The sequence below is a fragment of the Aspergillus viridinutans genome (assembly GCF_018404265.1).
Source record: "Aspergillus viridinutans IFM 47045 DNA, scaffold_2, whole genome shotgun sequence".
Taxonomy (NCBI): Eukaryota; Fungi; Ascomycota; class Eurotiomycetes; order Eurotiales; family Aspergillaceae; genus Aspergillus; species Aspergillus viridinutans.
In genome coordinates, this window is record NW_025091218.1 from 2,760,097 (window position 1) to 2,780,263 (window position 20,167).

A 20,167-nucleotide genomic window follows, 5' to 3' on the forward strand; every position below is an offset into this window, starting at 1 on the left:
TCACTCGGAACGGCTTCCTTGATATATACCATGATCGTCTATTTAAATATCTATTCTATTCAATTACGGGATATGAATTACGCTTTGCCGTCACAGAAAGAGATGACGGCATACTTGCCGCCCCAAGCCCACTTCCGGGCCTTGGGGTCATCCCCGCCTTGCGTCTCACGGAGTTTCTCGTCTTCGCCTGGCTTCAGACCCACAACGACATCTGCTTTGCAGGTACGGAAGGAGAGGATGCGGATACCGGAGCTGGGGCCCAGAGGGCCGATGGCTGTTGTAAAGGGGGTTGTTGGGTCCCAGGCGGCCTGTCAAATAGTTAGCCATGAAAGCAAATACTAGTACGTGGACTTGAGGAGGAACCCACGTCGTTGGTCAGCTTCCGGTAGTTCAAATCACCCTTGAACAGGACGAGCTCGCTCTGCTTTAAATCCTCAAACAGATCGGGTGCGACATAGGGCATCCGCCAGTAAGAGCCTCCAGCGGTCCAGAAAGCGTGCGGACGGATTACCAGTTTTCCCTCGCTGTGGAATTCACTCCACTGCTCAAACAGGAACCTCACCTCGGCTAGTTCCTTCTCGGTGAGGGGCTTGTACTCGCGTCCTGTCTCGTCCGGGGCCGTATAGAAGCCCTGTGCGTCGGCCAACGCGTTGAGGAGATCCATAAAGTCCCGAGGGGTAACGTCGGACACGAACCACGGGATCACCTTGGGATGGAGTACCACGGTTGTCGCTAGGCCCGCCGAGAGGAGGTAGCCGGCCAGGATGAGATCCACGAACAGTTCAAAGCCAGAGTTATCAAGCACAATATCAACACGGCGCTCGCCGTCTTTCTTCTCCTTCTGCGCCTTGGCGAGAACATCAAAGGCGGCGTTCAGATCGTTGACGAGGATGTTCTCCTCGGCCGCCTTGCGCGCCTTGGAACCCTGTAGCTTCTGGATATCCTCGTATGTGAGAGACGTCAAGAGAGAAAGATCTGTCGCGTTACCCCACAGGCAGATCTCGCACATTTCAGAGAAGAGCAATCGATCCGTTTGCTCGATCTCCTCCGCCGCCTTGCCGTCCACTCCCTTGCCTTTCTGTGCCTGAAGCGCGAGCTCATGGTAGCGCGCCGCTAGTTCGAGCACGGCCGGGCGTGATGACTTGAACGTAGACATCTTCTGCCGGGAGAAAACATCGTAGCCCTTCCAGTTCTTGGACAATGCAAAGAAGGTACTGATGCGCCGGTCTGTCTTGGTCAGCATCGTCCGCAATGCCATGTATAAACCCGTGTAACGCACAAAGATAGCATTCCGAGAACAACCACGAAGCATTCTGCCATGAGGGCGTTCCTCGCTGCTCCAATTCCTGGTTATACTCGGCAATACCTGGCTCGCCATCGTTGGGAAGTGGTCTAATCATGAAAGGAGCCCAATCAATTAGCTGTTCTTCGATACAGATGAAGGGAGAAATCACATACGTCAGCTTCCTGTCGTGTTGGATCTCATATTTCAACTTCGCCAGTTCCTCAATGATAGTCTTGCCCTCCTTGCGTTTATCCTCGTCAGTGACGTCGCCTACGGTGCGGTGAAGATCGTCGATTGCGCTGGTCTATACCCTCCCTGATCAGTCTCTGAAATTGACAAAAGAGGCGAAGTTACGAAAAGACGTACGATAATGACCGGCCACCGGTCGCGAGCGGAGACGTAGCCGAAGCTGGATGGATCGGAGGTGAGGTATTGCGCTGTGAGGATGAAGCAGAGCGGGGTTAGATTGGTGTGCCCCTCTTTGAGAAAGATTGGGGAACGTACGGGTCTTGGGGTCGTATTCCATCTTTTTTTTTTCGTTTCAATGACAATTTTTTGGGTAGAAGGATGCTTGGAGAATTGATAGATTGAAAGAGAAAAGAATTATACGGAGCAGCTACAGTTGAATGACGATGGAGCCAGAGCTGGACTGCGTGGGGTAAAGTGGGCGGATAATTGCCCAGTGAACGGCCTCATAGGTGACTTGATTCAGGAGCAATTGTGAGCGATTACCTTCCATCCCACTGCATTGAGAAGGTCAAGAAAAAGACCCTTAATGATGAAGGTATCGGGATCAACGTTATTCTAATTCAAAAAGCTATCGTGTACCGCTCTCGATCACAGATTGTTCCGCTATGCAAGGGATCAAAAACCTAGATCAAAAGAAATAGATACACCACGTCTGTTATCCCAAAACATCCATATGTAGCATCTAATTCCCATAACCAAAGGTCGCTATGTTCTGACCAAACAAGGGAGATCTTTCTCATATCCAAAACAAACGCCAACCAGTGCTGAGTTCGTAAAGGTCATATCACATCATCGACAAGATGGAGTTCTGCGCGTAAGCCTGTCAAGAGAGAGTTAGCTTTGTAGCTTGAGCAGATACGAAAGAGACAGAATTTACCATTGGCTTGATGTCAGGGTGAGGCACTGCTTCAAAGACCTTGAAGTCAAGCTTGAGTTCGGGCCCAATGTTGATGAATGCACCCTTGTTCTCGGTGGTGTCGCAGTACTTGGGCGCGGAGAAGACGGTGATGCAGCGTCCGTCGTGCTCGACCTCGTAACCTCCCATGCGGACCTCGTGCGACCGAATGATAGCTTCCAGACCGTTTTTCTCGCAGAAGCGCTTCGTTACATCGGGTCCGAACTGCAGGCCAACGCCTCTCTTGCTGGGCCCACGGCCCGGCTCGGTTTGAGGGTCCGTCCAGAGCATCTCCATCATCAGCCCCTGCTGTCCGGGCTGTCGCTGGTTGTGCCGGTTCAGTTTCCGGATATCGTCCAAGGTGACCTGGTCGTCGGAGAAGAGGCCACCGTGCAGCACAAGATACTTGCTGCCAACCAACGTGGCCAGGGGCAACGCGGAAAAGGACTCGGAAAAGACCTTGAACAGGCGTTCGTTGTACTTGGCTTTGCACTCGCCTTCGAAACCATAGACCTTGTTCATGTCGTCTGTCTCGTGGTTGCCGCGGTTCAAGAAGATGCGGTTAGGGCGCAGCCACTTGTATGCGTAGAGGAGCAGGGCAATCTCGGTGGACCACGAGCCACGGTCGACAAAGTCACCGTTGAAGAGGTATGCGTGCGTCTCGGAGGGGTAGCCGTTTAGGTTGAAGATGTTTAGAAGGTCGAAGAATTGGCCTAGCACAATGTTTAGCGGGCAAGTCACGGTACACCGGACAGAAAGCCATATGAACTCACCGTGTGTGTCACCACAAACCGTCAACTTAGTACCCTCATCCACGCCGACCTCGACCATCGTCGGTTCCGCATAGACGGTATCCTTGACAGCCTTGATGATCTGGAACGCATACTTGCGATGGATCTTCTTGCCATTCTTGAACCGCTCAATCATATCGTCGATGAACTCTTGAGTCATCTCATTCTCCAAGCGAACGCCATCATAGGAGGAATCGACGGCAATCGCATCGATGTCCAAGTCCTCGAACGCAGACGGCGGCTCCCCAACCTCAATTGCCTTCTCAAACTCTAACCGCCGCACGAGCTTCTCACACTCTGCCAGCTTCAGTTTCGCATCGCGGTTGTTGGGCTCCTTCTTTACGACAGCTTTAAAGTCTTTGAGGGCTTCGCGGTAGTTCAGAATGGCAGTATTGGCAAGGGCTCGTCTCCAGAAAGCCTAGCAGCACTATTAGCCATTATTTCGCAACAATTTCTCTTGGAAATGCACATTCGACGAACTTTGACATACGAGGGGTCGAGCTCCAGAGCCTTGGTGGCATCCGCGATCGCGAACCCATACGCCTCAAGTTTGATATATGCCTGTGTCCCACTGTATTAGCATCTGCCCCTCACATTTCCTTCACATTCTAGTGTAGACACCGGCTCCGCCCTAAACATACCTGCGCTCGGTTGCTGAAGAACGACGGTTCCCGATCGTACTTCTCTATCGCCTGCGTGTAGAAATCGACTGCGGTAGGCCATTCATGCTCGGCAAATGCCTTGTTCCCCTGCACTTTCAGTGCAGTAGCAGCCTCGAGATCGGATGAAGCCATCTGCGAAGTGTAGTAATCGACCGAGGGAAAGGGTGCGATGGAATCGGTAGATGGGCACGAGGGCGATTTCCACGGATGGGAGAACAAGAGAGGAGGGGTTGGAGACGGATCGGAGACAGCAAACGCGGGGTTTGCGCAGAGAGATAGATAAATATGAAAAGGGGGACAAAGAAGGAAGAAAGAAAGGGAAAGGTAGAGATCAGCTGTCAGCGCTTCCTGAGTTCTTCTTCTTCCTTCTTTTTCGCTCCCTCTTTGACGCGGCGTGCCAGTCCTCCGTCCGTCTGGTCCATTTCCGTCCGGTCTTGGCATTTCCCTTCCCTGTTCTTCGACAATCCTCTCCTCGACCTGCTGCCTTCTCCAAACACCAAGATCAACTCTCATTTCTTGCTCACTCGACCGTCAAACTCAGTCGTCCTCGAGAGGAAAGTCTGAAGAGCAAGAACCATGTCCTCATCCTTCTACGTCGCCCCAAGCCAGCAGCGCACTCTGCGCGCCTGCATGGTTTGCTCCCTCGTCCAACTACACAGTGTACGTCCACTCGCCCTAACCCCCTCTGCACACCCACTAATCTCATTTATTTACGTGCAGAAATTCATGCGCGATGGCTGCCCAAACTGCGATAACATCCTCGGCCTCCGCGGCAACAACGACGCCATCCAGGAATGCACCTCGCAGGTCTTCGAGGGCCTGGTTACCCTCCGCGATCCGACGACGAGCTGGGTTGCCCGCTGGCAGCGATTGGATGGATACGTGGCGGGGACATATGCTGTTAAAGTGACGGGATCGGTGAGCGGACACCTTCCAGCAATCAACTAGTGATATCGGACGAAGCTTATAAGGGTTTAGTTGCCAGACGATGTCATCACGAACTTGGAGGATTCGGGGGTTAAGTATATCCCGTACGTTTATCTCCTCGGCTCCTGCATGAGTGGTGATACTGACTGGGCTTGTAGGAGGGATGGCAGTGCCTTGGAGGAGGAGGCATAAGATATTCGATTTATCATCCTCGGCAGGATGTACATTTTGCTTGGATATAGGGGGATCTACAGGCGGACGGATTCTTCGTCACAGCATGAGCTTGGAGTTTTGGTGTTAAAACGTACGGCATCGGGTTAGTAAATGGGCTTGCGCTGGAGTTTTGCTCCTATTTCTTTCTTAGATCTCCAGATGATTTTCAGATCAATGATGTTTCTACAGCGCTCCTTTTAGATCGCTGATACCCTGTCTCTACGCTCGGAGAATACCCATTGAGAGTGATCATATTTGATTACCACTTTTAGAACATAACTCATCATATATGCTACTCCAAAATCTCGAACCCGTGAGATATCCGCTTTAAATCGATCATAACGCCGAATAGTGCAAATCAAAAGACGAAAGAAAGCCAATTGCCCCGTTGAGCTAGAAGCTTACAGCTGCTTGATGATCTTCTCAACACTCTCCAGGAGGATATCAGCTGTAACGCGTTAGTTTTTCATCCACCAAGTCAGACTGAGGAGTGCTTACCGTGATGCTTCTGGAAGATCAGCATGGGACGCAGGCGAACAGCGCTCATGCCACTGCCACCGATGTTGACACCAACGCCCTTTGCCTTGGCGAGGAACTCGTCGCGCTTGCGGGTGTCCCAGGCGATGAAGGTACCCTGGCCCTTACCGCGAAGGTTTTGCAGATGCTCGGGGTACTGCTTGGCCAGACGCTCCAGACCAGCGAAGAGGTAGTCTCCGGTGGCGGCGGTGTTCTCAACGAGGCTCAGGCGCTCGATTTCCTCGATGATGCCGCGGAAGATGAGGGCACGGGCCGGGTCACCCATCCAGGTGTTGAACTGGCGGTAGGGCTTGTTGGGGCGCAGAGCGGGGTTGCCGTAGTAGTAGCCGGCGGTCTGGGCCTTCTTAGAGAATGTCACAATGTCGGGAGGAGTCTGGAGGTTCCAGTGATCGTGGGCCCAGAACTTGCCGGTAGCGCCGACACCGGTCTGCACCTCGTCGACGATGAAGAGCACGTTGTTGCGCTTGGTGATGTCACGCAGACCCTGGAAGAAGGCAGGCGAGGCGTGGTTGTCACCGCCCTCGGACTGGATGGGCTCGACAACAACGGCAGCGACGGGGTTGTGGAACTCCTTGATGAGGCGCTCAACCTCCTGCAGGCAGCGCTGTTCCTCCTGAGCGTTCTCCTGTGCATGCTCCTCCAGAGGGTACTTGAGAGAGGGGAAGGGGGCCTGAGGCCAGTCAAAAGCGGGGATGTCCATCTTGTGGATGGCCTTGCTGCGGGTGGTGGACAGACTGCCAAAGAGACGGCCGTGGAATGCGGACTTGAAGGAAAGGATCGACAGCTGGGGAGAACCAGGGGACTGGTTGTTCATGGTGGTCTCGATCTCTTCCGCAGTAAACTCAGCCTGGGGGCCTCCACGCTGCTGCTGACGGTAGTACATGAACGCGGCCTTGTAGGCAGTCTCGTTGGCATCAGAGCCGGCCATGGCGGTGAAAACCTGGTCAAGACCCTTGGGGGCAACCTTGAGGATACCGGTGTTTAGGACATGAGCCCAATCAGCCGAGGGGAAATTGCCCAGAGCTGGACGGTTGATCAAAGCAGTAACCATCTCGGGAGAGGAAGCGACCTGGCGCAGGTGGGGGTTGTTGTAGCCAACAGGAATGGAGGCAATCTGAGCATAGCTAGACATTGCTTGCATGAGCGGATGATCGGTTCTGAAAGAACGATGATGACTTACACATCGAGCAGCACGTTTCCGTCAAGATCAGCAATGCTAGGAACAACGTTAGCCCAACTCGCACCACAACGGCCGACCTGATCAACGTACTAATTACCAATAGACTTGGTATAATCAGTCAGCATGTTCAAGCTGCGGACATCAAAGACTTTGTCCAGCTCAGCAGTGGCGGCCTTGTTCTTGGGCCCCGGAATCGCGGTGACCACCTTGGGAGCACTGGGCTCATCGGCAAAGTATGGCTTTGCAGCTGCTCGTAGGTGCGGGGAGGTGGTGAGCGTGCGGGCTGCGACAGGGAAGCGAGAAATGGCGCGGAGCCGGGGAGCTGAACGAGCAAGGAATGCCATTGTGAGGTTTGATTCTACGAGGCTGGAGTAAGAACTTGAAGATGAAGAATGTTCAGCAGGCGAAAAGGTCGTACTTAAACAAGTGGGACACCCAGCAGATAAAAGATGTGGGGAGCGGCGATAAGAGCTTCAAGGGCCCTGAAATAGATTGAGGCAGAATTGAAGCTCCAAATTCGACCAACAAACTCAGAATAGATGACAGAAGAAAGTCAGGCAGTAATTCCAATGAAAGCGAGTCCAAAACTTAACAGAAACCAGGGGTCTGCATCCTTATATGCACGGTGACTATCGCGAGACCGCAACACAGATGGAGCTGCTTCTGAAATGCCGCCCCGCGCGTCATTGCTCGTCGGCGTTTTGGACCAATAGCAGAGCTTGCAGCCACCGTTCAGGGTCGGCGACACGAAAGTAAAGGAGCAGCAGATTGGAGATACGAAGCAAGGATGGAGCTGCTCAGTCATTTGATTCCTATTAATAATGAGAATGGGAATAAGTGTCTTGAAAGAGGAATGGACTTCCGATGATATGTGCCGTTCCCCATGCTGAAGGCCTTCTGTACCTTAAGAGATGCTACAATATTGCCCACTGCCAGTCTTTCCCTCCGCATGATAAGAATCGCCTAAGCCAAGGATATGATCTACAGATTATCAAACCGATGATCTAGAACGTTTATAATGATCAAGTGACATGCACTCAATCTTGGCTCTACGAATTGACCCCAGATGATGCAGCTCAGTTAGCTTGGAGATCTTCATTAGGATCTTAACACCTCTTCACCTTCAACCTAAATACTACCGTTAGCTTATTAGGGAGGTGCCGTGTGAAGCCCCCATTAGAACAGACGAGGGCCGTCGAACCACCACGGGTACGATGGCTGAATTCCACAAGACGGTCATAAATTGTGTACATTGGAATAATGGATATATACAGGAATTGCAAAGAAATCGCCTCGTCAGAGGGTATATAGACCATTGGATGAAAGCTCTTCATCGACGTCGTAATAAAGCGTAGAGTAACACAGTACAGGGATATTATTTTCAGAACAAAGAACAGGTCATCAAATCCCCAAGGGGGCGGCATTCAAATGAGGTGTTCGTCCCCAAAGGGTGACCCAGGTTTATCTCGATTGAGCGACGCTGACGACTTGTGACTCCCCGGAGAAGTGTAGAAAGTGCTTTCATTCTTCAGGTCGAAATGAGTAGTCGGTGTTGCCACTCGGGTGCGGCTTGAAGACAGGTCATGGTCTCCTGTGGCTGACTGGGGGGAAACCCTCGGTTCAGTCCATGTTTCCATCTCGACGGTGCGCATCACCTCAAACGGTTCCACAATGGTAAGCCCCTCAATACCATACTGACGTGACTCAAGTCGCGAAGCTTTCGAGGGGCCGGCTGACGAGAACAGCTTGTTACTCTTGCGACCCGTACCAGAGGCGTAGTTGCGGGAAGTCTGCAGAAGACGAGGTAGAAAGAAACCAACAAGAGGTCGCAATGCCGGAGCAGAGGCACAAATCTGGTCATTTGTGAGCCGCGAACAATGATACCCATTTCATCCAGAAAACATACCAGGCCCATGTTGATCTCAACAGACGCGGCGAGCAGGACTGGCCAGCCCAGCCACGTGGTATCGTATGAGGCGACCATGCTCTTCCAGACGTACACCGTGCGAACTGAGCCTGCTACATTGACCACGATACCCAGGCCGAAGATGGAAATTACGGCAATCCTCTGTCGAGTAGGCAATTTCAAATTCCAAATCAACGGCATAGGAAGGACAGTGACAAGGAAATCGGTGAAGATATTGATGACACTTGCGGAGAAGACAATGGCACCATCATTCAAGCACTGGTATGGATAAGTGGGCGCAAGATCCCAATAAGCACGGATCGGACTATGAGACAGATGTAAGTCATAGCAAGAGAATGAGACTGTCGACCAACTCACTTGCACTGGAAGATGCTGAAAAGCAGAAAAAGAGCGCAGCTGAGGGAGACAAAAGCCATTCCCCCAATAAGACACCAGTTGTATGTTCGGTAAAGGCCCTTACTTCCGGCGCCGAGAAGCCGCTTGCAGAACCATAGGAGCGAAAGTTTGGTGACTGAGGAGGACAACGAGAACAGAATTTGAAATACAAGGTTGAGTTTCGAGACAGTAGTAAGCCACGTCGGTGGGACATCCCACATATGTCGGTTCCAGCCGTATCGTACCGTCGCGAGAGAGATGATGGCACACATCGCAATGGCAAAGCCCTAAGACGATCAAAAACGGTCCAGCATCAGTCATCGTCGAGTCTTATCACGTACCAGGGCAATCACAATCAGAACATCATCAAGACCGGGACTGTACGTAATCTTCAAACGAGTGTAAAGGCGAAGGAGCGTAACGACGAACGCGAAAGATAAACAGACAATATTAACGATGAGGGCACCATTCCCGCGAGTGGGGGGATCGACGTAGTTAGGTATCGGCCATGTAGCCAGAACTTCGGGAGGCGGCAGTCTCATTGTGGCGACGTCGTTAGAGATTTTGATCGACGTGAAAATATACAGGGTTCAGTCGTGGAGGAAAAGAGGTCAGTGGTGCCGTCGGATGGTCTGAGTCACGCAAGCATGACTGTCATCAACGTGATGAAAGCGTCAAGGACCCAAAAGCCATTTTCGGATGAGCGAGGCAAGCAAAGACTTTACAACCAGAGCTCTGCTCTGAGGCTTGACGAGCGAGGTCGATGGTGACAAAGGATCAAATGGCACCCTAGAGGACGAATGCAGCAGGAGACAGCTGGCCAGTTGTTATATCCTGCTCACGGAGCCGACACAACTGCCCGAATCTGGCCCTAAATCAACTATGGCCAGAGAGCCAAGTTTCGGTGGGGATTCAACTTCCGATATTGGACTCCATGTGCGTTCCATAGTTCTCAGACCAGTCCGGTCTCCAGGTGCACGGAATTTCCAGGAGACCTCCAATAATGCCTCGTCGCCACCATGGTTCATCTCATGTGCTTGCAAAAGTAGTAGTATCTCCGAAAGTTTGCTGGGATCAGATATTAGCTAGTGGCTATTATAGGCAGACCCAAGGACCCATCGTTCCCCTTCGACTCCACCGTCGATCTATACGACAAATCGCCGACGACGACACAAAATTGCGCCGGCACTCTCTCAGCGAAGTCAATGACAATTCTGTATCCCGGCCAGTCTCGAGACTCCAAAGTCAAAAAGGGGAATTGGCTGGGATCGTTCGCCAAACTTGACGATTCCATGACAAAACGATTGGTGAAATTTCCGATCCCCTGCAGATGCACTAAGTTCCTTGCAGCTACGGAAGCCAATAATGGCGAGCCCTAGGTGGTCCAAGCAATCTCACTTGCACGAGCATCCTTACTAGCGGGGTCTGATAGGTTACTGTCGTATTGACTACTCAGTGCTCAGCAGAAGTCGTTTGACTCGTTTCAGCTACGAGAAGGTGATACCTAGGGGTATCCAGATGATCCGAGATTCGTGGTGGAATTTGGAGTAAGCGAAAGGCAGGGGCATTGTGTGGAGCAATAATGAATCAAGACTTTGTCTCAATAATCAGAAAGATGTGGAACTGGCCCAAGTGTAAGAGTGGCTGAACCGCTGAACAGTCTACCCACTTTGCCTCGGTTCCGACCTTTCCCACGAGGGCCATCGCTTCTCTGGGTTAGCGCAGCCCGCATCCCCGCCTCCACACAGAAAAGTAGAATCAGTGTATCACAATTCACAAATAACTTCCGGAGTATGGTTCTAACAGCACTTTTCACCAAGTCTCAAACGTCTAACCAATGTGATTTTTCCATGGTGGAATATACTTGCCATGCTGAAACGTCTACAGTAGGCTTTGACCCTTGATTCGCTACCTAGTCCGGCAGTATGTCGGCATTTTGAACCTTGCGCCACCAAGATGTAAGCGAATATTTAGCGAATCCCACCTTTAGGATTCTGGACTCCTGTAGTCCCTTGCATAGATATGGTACCGAACACGGATGCTTCGTACTTATCCGCACACTCAAGAAGTGACCTAAGGTCTAAGGAGGTCCCTACATTGATCTTGTAGACACTCTTGTTTGAACAATCGGTATTCGATGTTTCAGCATGAATATAATTCTGACAGGTTCTCAAAATGTGAACTGCGGTTTTTTCCGTACTCGAAGCTCGAGGTTAGTAATCAACAACACAAGTTCATTTTGGGCATGCGACCACTCTGACTGTCTTCTCTTTACTGCCATTACTACATAGAGAGGTATAAGTCTATCGTCGCTTATTGGTTGACAAACGGAGCCATTATTCGGGTCATATACCTGAATGATTGCAGTCTTCCAAGAAAACCGACAGAGCTCTTGACCATGGATGAAGCAGCCGTAAAGTTGATGCCTCAAACTTCCAGCGAGTCATGACAGCTACCAAACCACTTGTCATCGTTTGGCAGCCCATGGCACTCTGACGGAAATCACAATCTCAAGGCTCATTTATTCTGACTTAAATTTGGGTAGGTGTCATCCTTTTATCCGGAGACACCAGCACATCTTGAATTCGGACTCTCAATTTTGAACCTTCCAGACTTGGCTATCAGAAGTCATTGGTTTGAACAGAGAAATGAGATCTTTTGCGTATCACCCGCCAACCCAGTATCCTTCTTTTGAGCCCACTCTTTCAACTGTGTACAAATCACTCAGCCATGCACTGGAGTCGCCTTCTAGGCGTTCTTCTTACCAGAGTTAAGGTCAAACATTAACACAGCTTCCGAGTATGACTGATGGGTTTCTTGACCTTTACCATATACAACTCAACACATAAATTGATCTACATACCCAGAATCGGATATGACCTCGACTTGCCCTAAATGGCTAATGTAGGCCTGCCTGATCGGATCCAGGCCTGTTAGCTCCACACATATCAATAGCGGACGATCGTTTGCAGTCTGGGCGCCGATCATCCAGACAGCGACGACCGTTGGATCTCTGCAGAAGATTGTGGTTATCACAAGCTTCTTAGCTAGTTAGCATCTGATGAAGCTTTTCAGACTTTACAGATCATCGGCCAAGACTCAGCGGAAGGAGGATCAACGTGACTTTTATTCCTTGATACAATATCCGACGTGGCCGACAAAGCTATTAGAAGTTGTGGGCAATGAGAGTCTCCGACCTAGGCTATGTTCAAACAGACCAAGGGACCGTGAGGACCACTCCGAATTCCCCAGACCTCTCATCTCGGCCTTGCTAGGTGACTGTGAAGATAGTCATGACGATGGGTATAGGTGGATGCAATAGAGCATAAGCACCAAACTGGCGATATTCCGTTGTCCTTCCCCAGAAGCAAACTAGTCCTGTTGACAGCAACGTTAATATCGCATGTACAGTCAATCTAAGCCACAATCTGAGTACCGGATGGACTTTCAGCCTCTCATATGCCAATGCATACATTACCTAATAGAGACACCAAGTCCACACTCCTTCCGAACATACGTACTACTATGGCTCAGGACTATCAACAAACCTTTCCTAAGGTTAGTCGCCGCAGATACTTTGCGTCTATGTGTTGTTTCCCATCATCACTTTTACAGACCAGTAACGAGTATCACTTCAATCGTCGTCCATCCAAGAAACAGCCCAATCACAACATGACAGTGACTTCCAGAACCAGGACGGATATCTGTAGTCCTCCGTCATAGTGAGCCTAATATATCGGTTTCGTTACGTTTGTCATGACTGAAACAGCAGCTCCTACTTTGGCAATTCCATCACACTGGTCAAACTCCGCATGAATATAAACCATCTCTCAAGAAGATCAAAGCATTGCACGCGCTTGTGTGTTAATTTCCATTCCCTGGCTCTCAAACCGTCGAGTTAGACTAGGGCGAGGAAATACACCTTGACTTGCATAAATGGATGTAATGGCAGAGGAGCTGAGGCGAATGTAATAAGACCACACTGAAGTAGATAACTGCTTGCTAGGATAGTGGTCGGGCTTTTGAGTTAGAGACACATCCTCTCTCAAATCAGAAGCACTATGTTCGAATGCCGGGCTTTAGAAAAGCAGTCCTCTGAGCTCAAAGGCTGTGCTTGATGTCATGTGTCTTGTGAAAAGTTGCTGATATATAGACGTACTACTCTAGTCACAATGAAGGGTCGTTAATGATTTCAGCTGTGAGTGAAGGAAAGCGTACAGGAAGGCTCTAAACATTCAGTCACAGTTAGGACATATCTCCAAGTTCAAACAGACGTCTCATCGAGTCATCGATCAATTCCAGCTGAGATTTAATCCAGATGATCTTAAGAACCGCCAAGGTGAACATGTTCTTTTTCCCTGATATCAACTAGGTAGGATTATGAGATGGGCCTATGAGGCTATGACGATTAATAGAAGTCTGTAACTTGCGTGCGGTTGGACACCCTGTACTCCGCAGATTGTGGCTTGAGCCTTCTGCAGCCTAGCAGCTGGTGTGTCCCTGTAGTGTTTCATGGACCAGGTACGAGACAGTGGCAAGTCACATTTGTTCCCTTCTCCTGCATGCTTCATCTGGTGTTTCAACTAGATTGGGGAAACTGGATTGAGGTGAGTGCGAAGAGCCAGAGTGGTTTCTTCAGGCATACTCTTCTCACGGCGTAACCAAGTAATATCAAGAGTACGTAGGCTGCTTCCAGGTTCCATGGTCCATAGCTGCTAAATTGTGCTAAGGTTGTGGGGTCTAAGATGAGACGGACACCAGATGGAGGATCATTATTCAGCCTGAAGGCAGATATTGACTCGATTCACTCGAATAGTAAGTACCTGCTACTCTGATTCAGTTTGAGGACTTCACCCTGAGAACCACTCATGTACATCCTTACAGTAGCCGATTCAAATCATTCGAGGGTGCGCTCATGCGCAGGGCGTGAGGGGAAGACGAAGTGGGACCGGAGAGGCCGAAATTCTGGGATTATTGGCCAACAGGTTGCATTGGCAGTAAGCGTGCAGGATAATGACTTGAATTTATCCCGATGTTGCCATAGGCATCGCCAACCATATATTCATGTCCAATCGAAGGCAGTTCTGCTCTATTATTTGCGCTTGTCATCGGACAGATCGGCAATTTTTAAAGGCACACTGCATCTACCTCAGCTCACTCGACACGATGCGACGGATTATCAAAAGTCCAATGTAACATTCAAGTGACGTACATGGATATGAGCATATTCATTAGGGATATCTGACGTGCAAAAAACTGCGAGTGCCTGCTTCCTGCCTGGTCCAGATGTTGCTGCTCTAAGGAGGGTGAGCCGGCGAGTCAGGTGATCCACTCAGCCTTTAACCCCTATAGGCCTATACTTACCATACAGTATACTCACCGCGGGCCATGGGCAATTCTTCGGACAATTGTCCCTCAGCCGTTCGGCAATTGCATTGGAACGGTCAGTTGTAAAGTGCGATGTTACGTTTCTACTGGAGAAACTGAGTCTACTTCTTGATCTTCTTCTTCGACAACTATTACTATCACATTCTCCCGTCGGCTTACGTGGAGTAACTCTGTAATGAACACAATAAGGCCGTCCATTCCTCGTTTGTCCGCCTTGCTTCGCAAGAAACCGTTTCCCCTGCCTTCTCCCGGGCCACCTTTACCGCCTGGCATACTCGTTGATGAAGAGATCTCGCCAGTATACAATTCCAAGTACTTCTACCCAGCGAGGCCTGGAGAGGTACTCGCTGATCGTTATCAAATCCTGGTCAAGGTTGGATGGGGCGTGTCTTCAACAGTATGGCTCGCGCGTGATCTGCAAGGGTAGCCTTCAATAATTTTCGTTCAATTCGAAGCTCTCTCTGTCTCTAACAAACAAACAGACATATCGAAGAGCCAGAGAGCGTTGTGGCACTGAAAATTGCCAATAACAATGCGAGTTCCGCTTGTCATGAGCGCGAGGTTGAAGAGCACATTTCCACGGCAGACCCATCACATCGCGGTCGCTCACTTATCCGAACATTACTAGACTCTTTTGAAGTTGAAGGTCCAGAAGGTTCTTATTCGTGTCTTGTGTATCCGCCTATGAGGGAGCCATTGTCGACGTATCAGCGGCGCTTTGACGATAGAAAGAAGCCACTCCCCCTCATTAAAACATACATTCGTGCTCTCCTCACGGGGCTTGATTATCTTCACAAAGAATGCAGGATAGTTCATACGGGTAAGTTTATCGTCGGCCTTGCTTCCCGTCGGTGATACTGAGACCGGGCGGCTGCCCAAGGTAGATCTTAAACTTGAAAACATCATGGTCTCATTCGAGGATCCAACCGTGCTTGCTGATTTCATGGATTCTCAGCTTGAAAAACCGATGGCTTTTAAGATTGATTCGACGGGGCGACCAGTGTATCAGTCCCGTAATGACTTCGGGCCACTCAAAAGCCTGAGAAGTATACCACAGCTTGTCGACTTTGGCTTGGCAACCAGACTCGAGGAAGACGACGACTGGGGCGTCTGGCCTATTCAGCCAGACCACTATCGGGCGCCAGAGGTGATACTGGGTAATGGATGGCAAATGCCTGCGGATATTTGGAATCTTGGTGTTCTGGTGCGTCCCCTCGTTCTCTAAAGTTGTTGCATCCACTAATGCCAGACCAGTTGTGGGATATGATCGAAGGCAAAGAACTATTTCGGCATATCCACGATCAACAAGGTCGCTACGATGCTAAACTACATATTGCCGAAATGATAGCCTTCCTCGGTCCACCCCCTCCAGAGGTGATACAAAGGTATCAATACATGCGAGAGTACTCGTGGCCGGAACCTGTTAGGCGAGAAGACGACAGAGTATGCGAGACCGCGGAGGAGTACTTCTGTGGGCCATTCTTTGACAATAATGGTATTACTGCGTTTTCCTATCTCGAATGAATTATGCCGAGACTCACGAAACATCTTAGGTCGCTTTCTCTACGAAGACCTGATCCCCGACCGGAAACTAGGCGACACAGTTTCCTTCCTTGAGGGAGTGGAGAGGGAAGCGTTTCTGGATCTCGCCAATGGAATGCTTGTCTGGCATCCAAATGCGAGAAAAACGGCAGGCGAACTGGCGGGTCATCCTTTTCTTCAACCAAAGCAAACAAGCGGCTGATTTCTGCGAGCTTTTGCTAGCGCCACGACTCGAAATCGTGGTTGATTCCAGTTCGGCGGTGCCGTCAGATGAGGGATTGAAGCGTTAACGTAGTTGTCTTCTGAATGATATCTAATAGAGTCAGTTGTTCTGTCCTTGATCGGAAAGTAGTAGCATTATACCCTAATGGGATCAAAGCCATCAATCGCAATTTCATCAGGGTCAAGGTTCTGAAAGTTGCTGTCAATGCGGGTGGTATGTATAATTGGCGAATGTATACATAAAACTATATATTCACCACGGAAGAAGCGACCGAAGGTCTCCAGTTCCTCTTTGGCAAGGAGCCAGCGTCGCTCCTGCCTTGTCGCGGCGCCGTCGGAGCACGTGTAGATCTGATAAGCACCGCCCCCCCCCCCAGTGAATCGGCACTCTATAAAATAAGCAAAAGCAACAGTTTCCCACCAGCAAGTCTCAGGTTATGTCCTTTGAAAATGTTCACTGTGGGAGGACAAACTCATACTTGCTCGTCGTAGGCTGGCGACAGCAGCGTTGAGTCGATTCGAATCAGATACGCACGTGGATTTAGCAAATTCATAAGCAAGATTCGCTCAGTGCGCGAAAGGTAAGTCATACCCGGCTATGTAACAAGTGGTACTAATGCTACACGGACTCAGTGCCTACCTTACTAATACCCCAAAAAAGTCCTTTACAGCTACCTATTTAACAACTTTAACCAGGACATTGTCCAGGGCCAGATACGGCTCTAACTGTTGGGCACAAGTAAGTCGACAGTCCTATCTAGATCTTAGATTATATACTTAGGAATATTCACGGAGAGTTAACTTGACGTGATTAGATGAAGGCGTCTCTAGCGGACCCTTTTCTGAGAAAAAGATATTTATGGCTCACATCCAAGCCACTTGGCTGCCAGTTGTCAGCCTGTTTCAGAATCGAAGTTTTCGCTGGAAGAGCTGTTGATTCGTGCAACGGTGCAAGGCCTGGACTCCGGCGTGGCTTGACCCGAGACTGCCCGAAGGCATCCTAACCAATGAGCGACGGTGCCTGGAACCAACGGCAGTTCCCGCGCGGACGTTTTTGGTTGCGTGGCGCTCTTTGAAACAGGAGAGTTTCTGGACTCTGCACTCAGTCATACGTACCTTACTCATGCAATGATTCAAGCAGTGTGTGCTGTTGTACATGATATGGAGGGTGGACATACACAGTGAGAGCAGTAAATTTGAGATTATTATTAGTCGAGGTCATTGAGATCTGCGCCATAGAAATCTCCATGGCGTTAGACCAGCCTGAAGGACAATCGAACAGATCTCATCAAGGTTTCCATCGAAGTCAAAGACCATCGCTTGGCCCCCACCCAGACGCAAGTCGGACCTGAAATCTTCCAATGCGGAGGGCGATCGATATGATTAATATTAGTAGCAGACTAGGTAGTAGTATCTAGTAGTATTGGCTAGTCTGCTCCGTAAGGGTAGCCTCGTAGGATCCTTCCTCACGGTTATTTAGACTAGCGTATCCCATTCTTCTTCTTCCTTTTCACTTTACCCTTCGGTATTTAATTTTGTTTCCTTCTTTGAGTTTCCTTTTTTGAGATTCAACTACAACATTCCTTCATCATCCCAACTTGTCTGGTTACAAGCTCAATTCCCCTTCCTCTCGTTCGAACTAATCCTTTAACCTTCGACGTTCGTTATCCTTACATCTCACATCTATCTTTCAGTCTAGCATCATGGAGGGACATTCGGCTCCACCTGCTGCAGACGCTGCAGGTGCAGGCATAACGACCGATGCTGCTCCTCCAGTCCAGGCAAATGTTCATTCCCATGCTGTCCATCATAACCAACCCGTACATCATGAGGAAAAGGAGCCTACCGTTGGACGCGTCACGCCTCGGCCAACCTTTCTCACAAATCTTGCCGACTCTCGCGAAAGTCAGTTCAGGTTCCACCGTCGCAAAACCGATGACTTTGACAGCTACTTTGTATGTGTTGTTTGTCTTTCTCCTGCTGTTTTGATCTGGTACTGATTTGCTGGGTGGATAGCACGGTCCCCGAGACCTCGATAAGCATTCGAAATGGCCGGTCTTTCTTCGAATGCATGGCAGTGTCTTGCCCAAACTGATTCTTCCTATGCTCTTTGTCGCGGCGTGGTCGACTTTGATCACATTGTTCTCATTTTACGTACATAAACGTGAGTGGCTCGGCTGCAATATGTGGTGTATCGCTGGCTGATCGTACCATAAGTTGGCATTAATAATATCCTCCTTACGGTTCTCGGTTTTGTCGTCGGTTTGGCTCTTTCATTCCGAAGCTCTACAGCTTATGAGAGGTATGCAGTCAACTCAGCAGCTTACCGTTGTTATTGCTAATTGTGTCTCAGGTGGGCAGATGGACGAAAGTATTGGGCGCTCTTGGTTCAGACTTCTCGCAATCTTGCTCGCACAATTTGGGTCAACACGGCGGAAAGACAAGGCGAATTTGAAAAGGATGACCTGCTGGGCAAACTGTAAGCCTGACTCAGAATAACATCGTGAACATGGCTAACCCGTGTAGAACGGCCATGAACCTCATCCTCGCCTTTGCCGTCGCTCTAAAGCACAAACTGCGGTTCGAGCCGGATATCGCCTACGAAGACCTGGCGGGCCTGGTCGGACACCTGGATACCTTTGCCAAGGAAGCACACGATCGTTCAACCCTTCAGCCGCCCAAGAAGAGTTCCTGGAAGGCGTTGGGTGAATATCTCGGCGTCTCCTTCGCCGAGTCGAATCCCAGGAAGCTCGTCAAGCGCTCAAAGAAGCCTCTGGGACATCTGCCCCTGGAGATTCTCAATCACTTGTCTGCATATATTGACCGTTGCATTGCGAATGGCACTTTGTCCGTCAGTCTTCACCAGAGTCAAGCCAGTAAGTCCTCGTTCTTTCAAGTGCCGTTTGGCGTCTGGACGATGTTGCTGATTACTTCCACCAGTTGCTGCTCTGTGTTCCTTGAATGAAGTCCTCACTGGAACCGAACGTGTGCTGGATACACCACTGCCGGTGGCCTACAGTATTGCCATTGCTCAGATTGCCTGGATCTATGTTCTGGTGCTTCCATTCCAACTCTACCCCGCCCTGGGATTTATCACTATCCCTGGCTCTATCGGTAAGCCCCTCTCCCTCCTGTCGCATATGTGTGCAGAAACTAACTTGCACAGTCGCCGCATACATCATCCTCGGACTCGCCACGATCGGCAGCGAAATCGAGAACCCCTTTGGCCAGGACGTCAACGATCTCCCCCTGGACACATACTGCAGACAGATCGCTGTCGAGCTCGACATCATCACCGCCATGCCGCCCCCCAAGGTGGACGACTTCACCTCCCGGGACGAAAACCTCGTTCTATTCCCTCTCAGCACCTCCGGATACCCCGACTGGAGGGACCGCAGCGTCGAGGATATCCGCGCCGCGCTGCGGGCAAAGGTCGTCGCCAACACCCCGTCCTCGGGGCTCTCGAACTCGTCCACCATCTTCGGGGATGGAAGCCTGCGGTCCCGGACCGATACAAGCATGGCCAAGGCATCCGTTTGAGATGTGGTTACGATTTCGGTCGGAAGTAAAGTAAAACGAAAAAGTTTGATTTAAATTGAAATCTTTATACCAGGATCTATCGGTTATCGTGTTTGTACAGCGTCAGGCATTGATCGTCTTTCAATCGAGCTGCGAGTTTCGGTGTTTTGTCTGAACAGAAAGGGCATTTGCAAGCTTTGGATATATCTCTCGTTTATGAATATTTGTCATGTGGGACTGTTTTATATGCTAGTATTTCATACAATAGTCGTGAATATCTGCACGAGCATCTGTGTTAGCGACCTAATCAACGACCCACCCATTGTATGAATGTTCGTAGAAGGCAAACTCATCCGGGTGCATCTGTCGTCATGAGTGTCCTGCATGTCCGGTGCTGGGCCGTTATCACGCCCGACGCTACCCTTGCCACTGATCTGGCGGTTATGCCATTGGCA

General features: G+C 50.1%; 7 protein-coding genes across 7 annotated transcripts; 3 read left to right on the forward strand and 4 right to left on the reverse strand.

The window, feature by feature from the left end:
- Window positions 1–77: 77 nt before the first annotated feature.
- Window positions 78–1,811, reverse strand: Aspvir_004476 (damage-control phosphatase ARMT1 family protein; the record flags this gene model as incomplete). Its single annotated transcript, XM_043267702.1, has 6 exons — window positions 78–308; window positions 368–1,227; window positions 1,280–1,392; window positions 1,459–1,589; window positions 1,652–1,722; window positions 1,790–1,811. 6 exons carry the CDS (start codon window positions 1,809–1,811, stop codon window positions 78–80), a joined length of 1,428 nt encoding a protein of 475 aa, XP_043123637.1.
- A 507-nt stretch (window positions 1,812–2,318) lies between these two features.
- Window positions 2,319–4,014, reverse strand: ppt1 (protein serine/threonine phosphatase PPT1; the record flags this gene model as incomplete). The annotated part of the gene is made up of 5 exons (XM_043267703.1): window positions 2,319–2,354; window positions 2,412–3,142; window positions 3,203–3,638; window positions 3,701–3,781; window positions 3,862–4,014. 5 exons carry the CDS (start codon window positions 4,012–4,014, stop codon window positions 2,319–2,321), a joined length of 1,437 nt encoding a protein of 478 aa, XP_043123638.1.
- A 444-nt stretch (window positions 4,015–4,458) lies between these two features.
- On the forward strand, window positions 4,459–5,001 carry spt4 (transcription elongation factor SPT4; the record flags this gene model as incomplete). The annotated part of the gene is made up of 4 exons (XM_043267704.1): window positions 4,459–4,542; window positions 4,603–4,800; window positions 4,861–4,913; window positions 4,968–5,001. The coding sequence occupies 4 exons, from the start codon at window positions 4,459–4,461 to the stop codon at window positions 4,999–5,001; spliced, it is 369 nt and encodes a 122-aa protein (XP_043123639.1).
- Window positions 5,002–5,423: 422 nt separating this feature from the next.
- gatA (4-aminobutyrate transaminase gatA) lies at window positions 5,424–7,083 on the reverse strand (the record flags this gene model as incomplete). The annotated part of the gene is made up of 4 exons (XM_043267705.1): window positions 5,424–5,470; window positions 5,521–6,683; window positions 6,740–6,775; window positions 6,830–7,083. 4 exons carry the CDS (start codon window positions 7,081–7,083, stop codon window positions 5,424–5,426), a joined length of 1,500 nt encoding a protein of 499 aa, XP_043123640.1.
- A 1,080-nt stretch (window positions 7,084–8,163) lies between these two features.
- On the reverse strand, window positions 8,164–9,583 carry Aspvir_004480 (uncharacterized protein; the record flags this gene model as incomplete). The annotated part of the gene is made up of 4 exons (XM_043267706.1): window positions 8,164–8,529; window positions 8,646–8,970; window positions 9,024–9,328; window positions 9,383–9,583. 4 exons carry the CDS (start codon window positions 9,581–9,583, stop codon window positions 8,164–8,166), a joined length of 1,197 nt encoding a protein of 398 aa, XP_043123641.1.
- A 5,021-nt stretch (window positions 9,584–14,604) lies between these two features.
- On the forward strand, window positions 14,605–16,173 carry Aspvir_004481 (putative protein kinase; the record flags this gene model as incomplete). The annotated part of the gene is made up of 5 exons (XM_043267707.1): window positions 14,605–14,852; window positions 14,912–15,249; window positions 15,314–15,633; window positions 15,684–15,924; window positions 15,983–16,173. 5 exons carry the CDS (start codon window positions 14,605–14,607, stop codon window positions 16,171–16,173), a joined length of 1,338 nt encoding a protein of 445 aa, XP_043123642.1.
- A 1,723-nt stretch (window positions 16,174–17,896) lies between these two features.
- Aspvir_004482 (UPF0187 domain membrane protein) lies at window positions 17,897–19,733 on the forward strand (the record flags this gene model as incomplete). The annotated part of the gene is made up of 7 exons (XM_043267708.1): window positions 17,897–18,148; window positions 18,210–18,357; window positions 18,411–18,495; window positions 18,547–18,672; window positions 18,720–19,069; window positions 19,134–19,307; window positions 19,360–19,733. 7 exons carry the CDS (start codon window positions 17,897–17,899, stop codon window positions 19,731–19,733), a joined length of 1,509 nt encoding a protein of 502 aa, XP_043123643.1.
- Window positions 19,734–20,167: the final 434 nt, after the last annotated feature.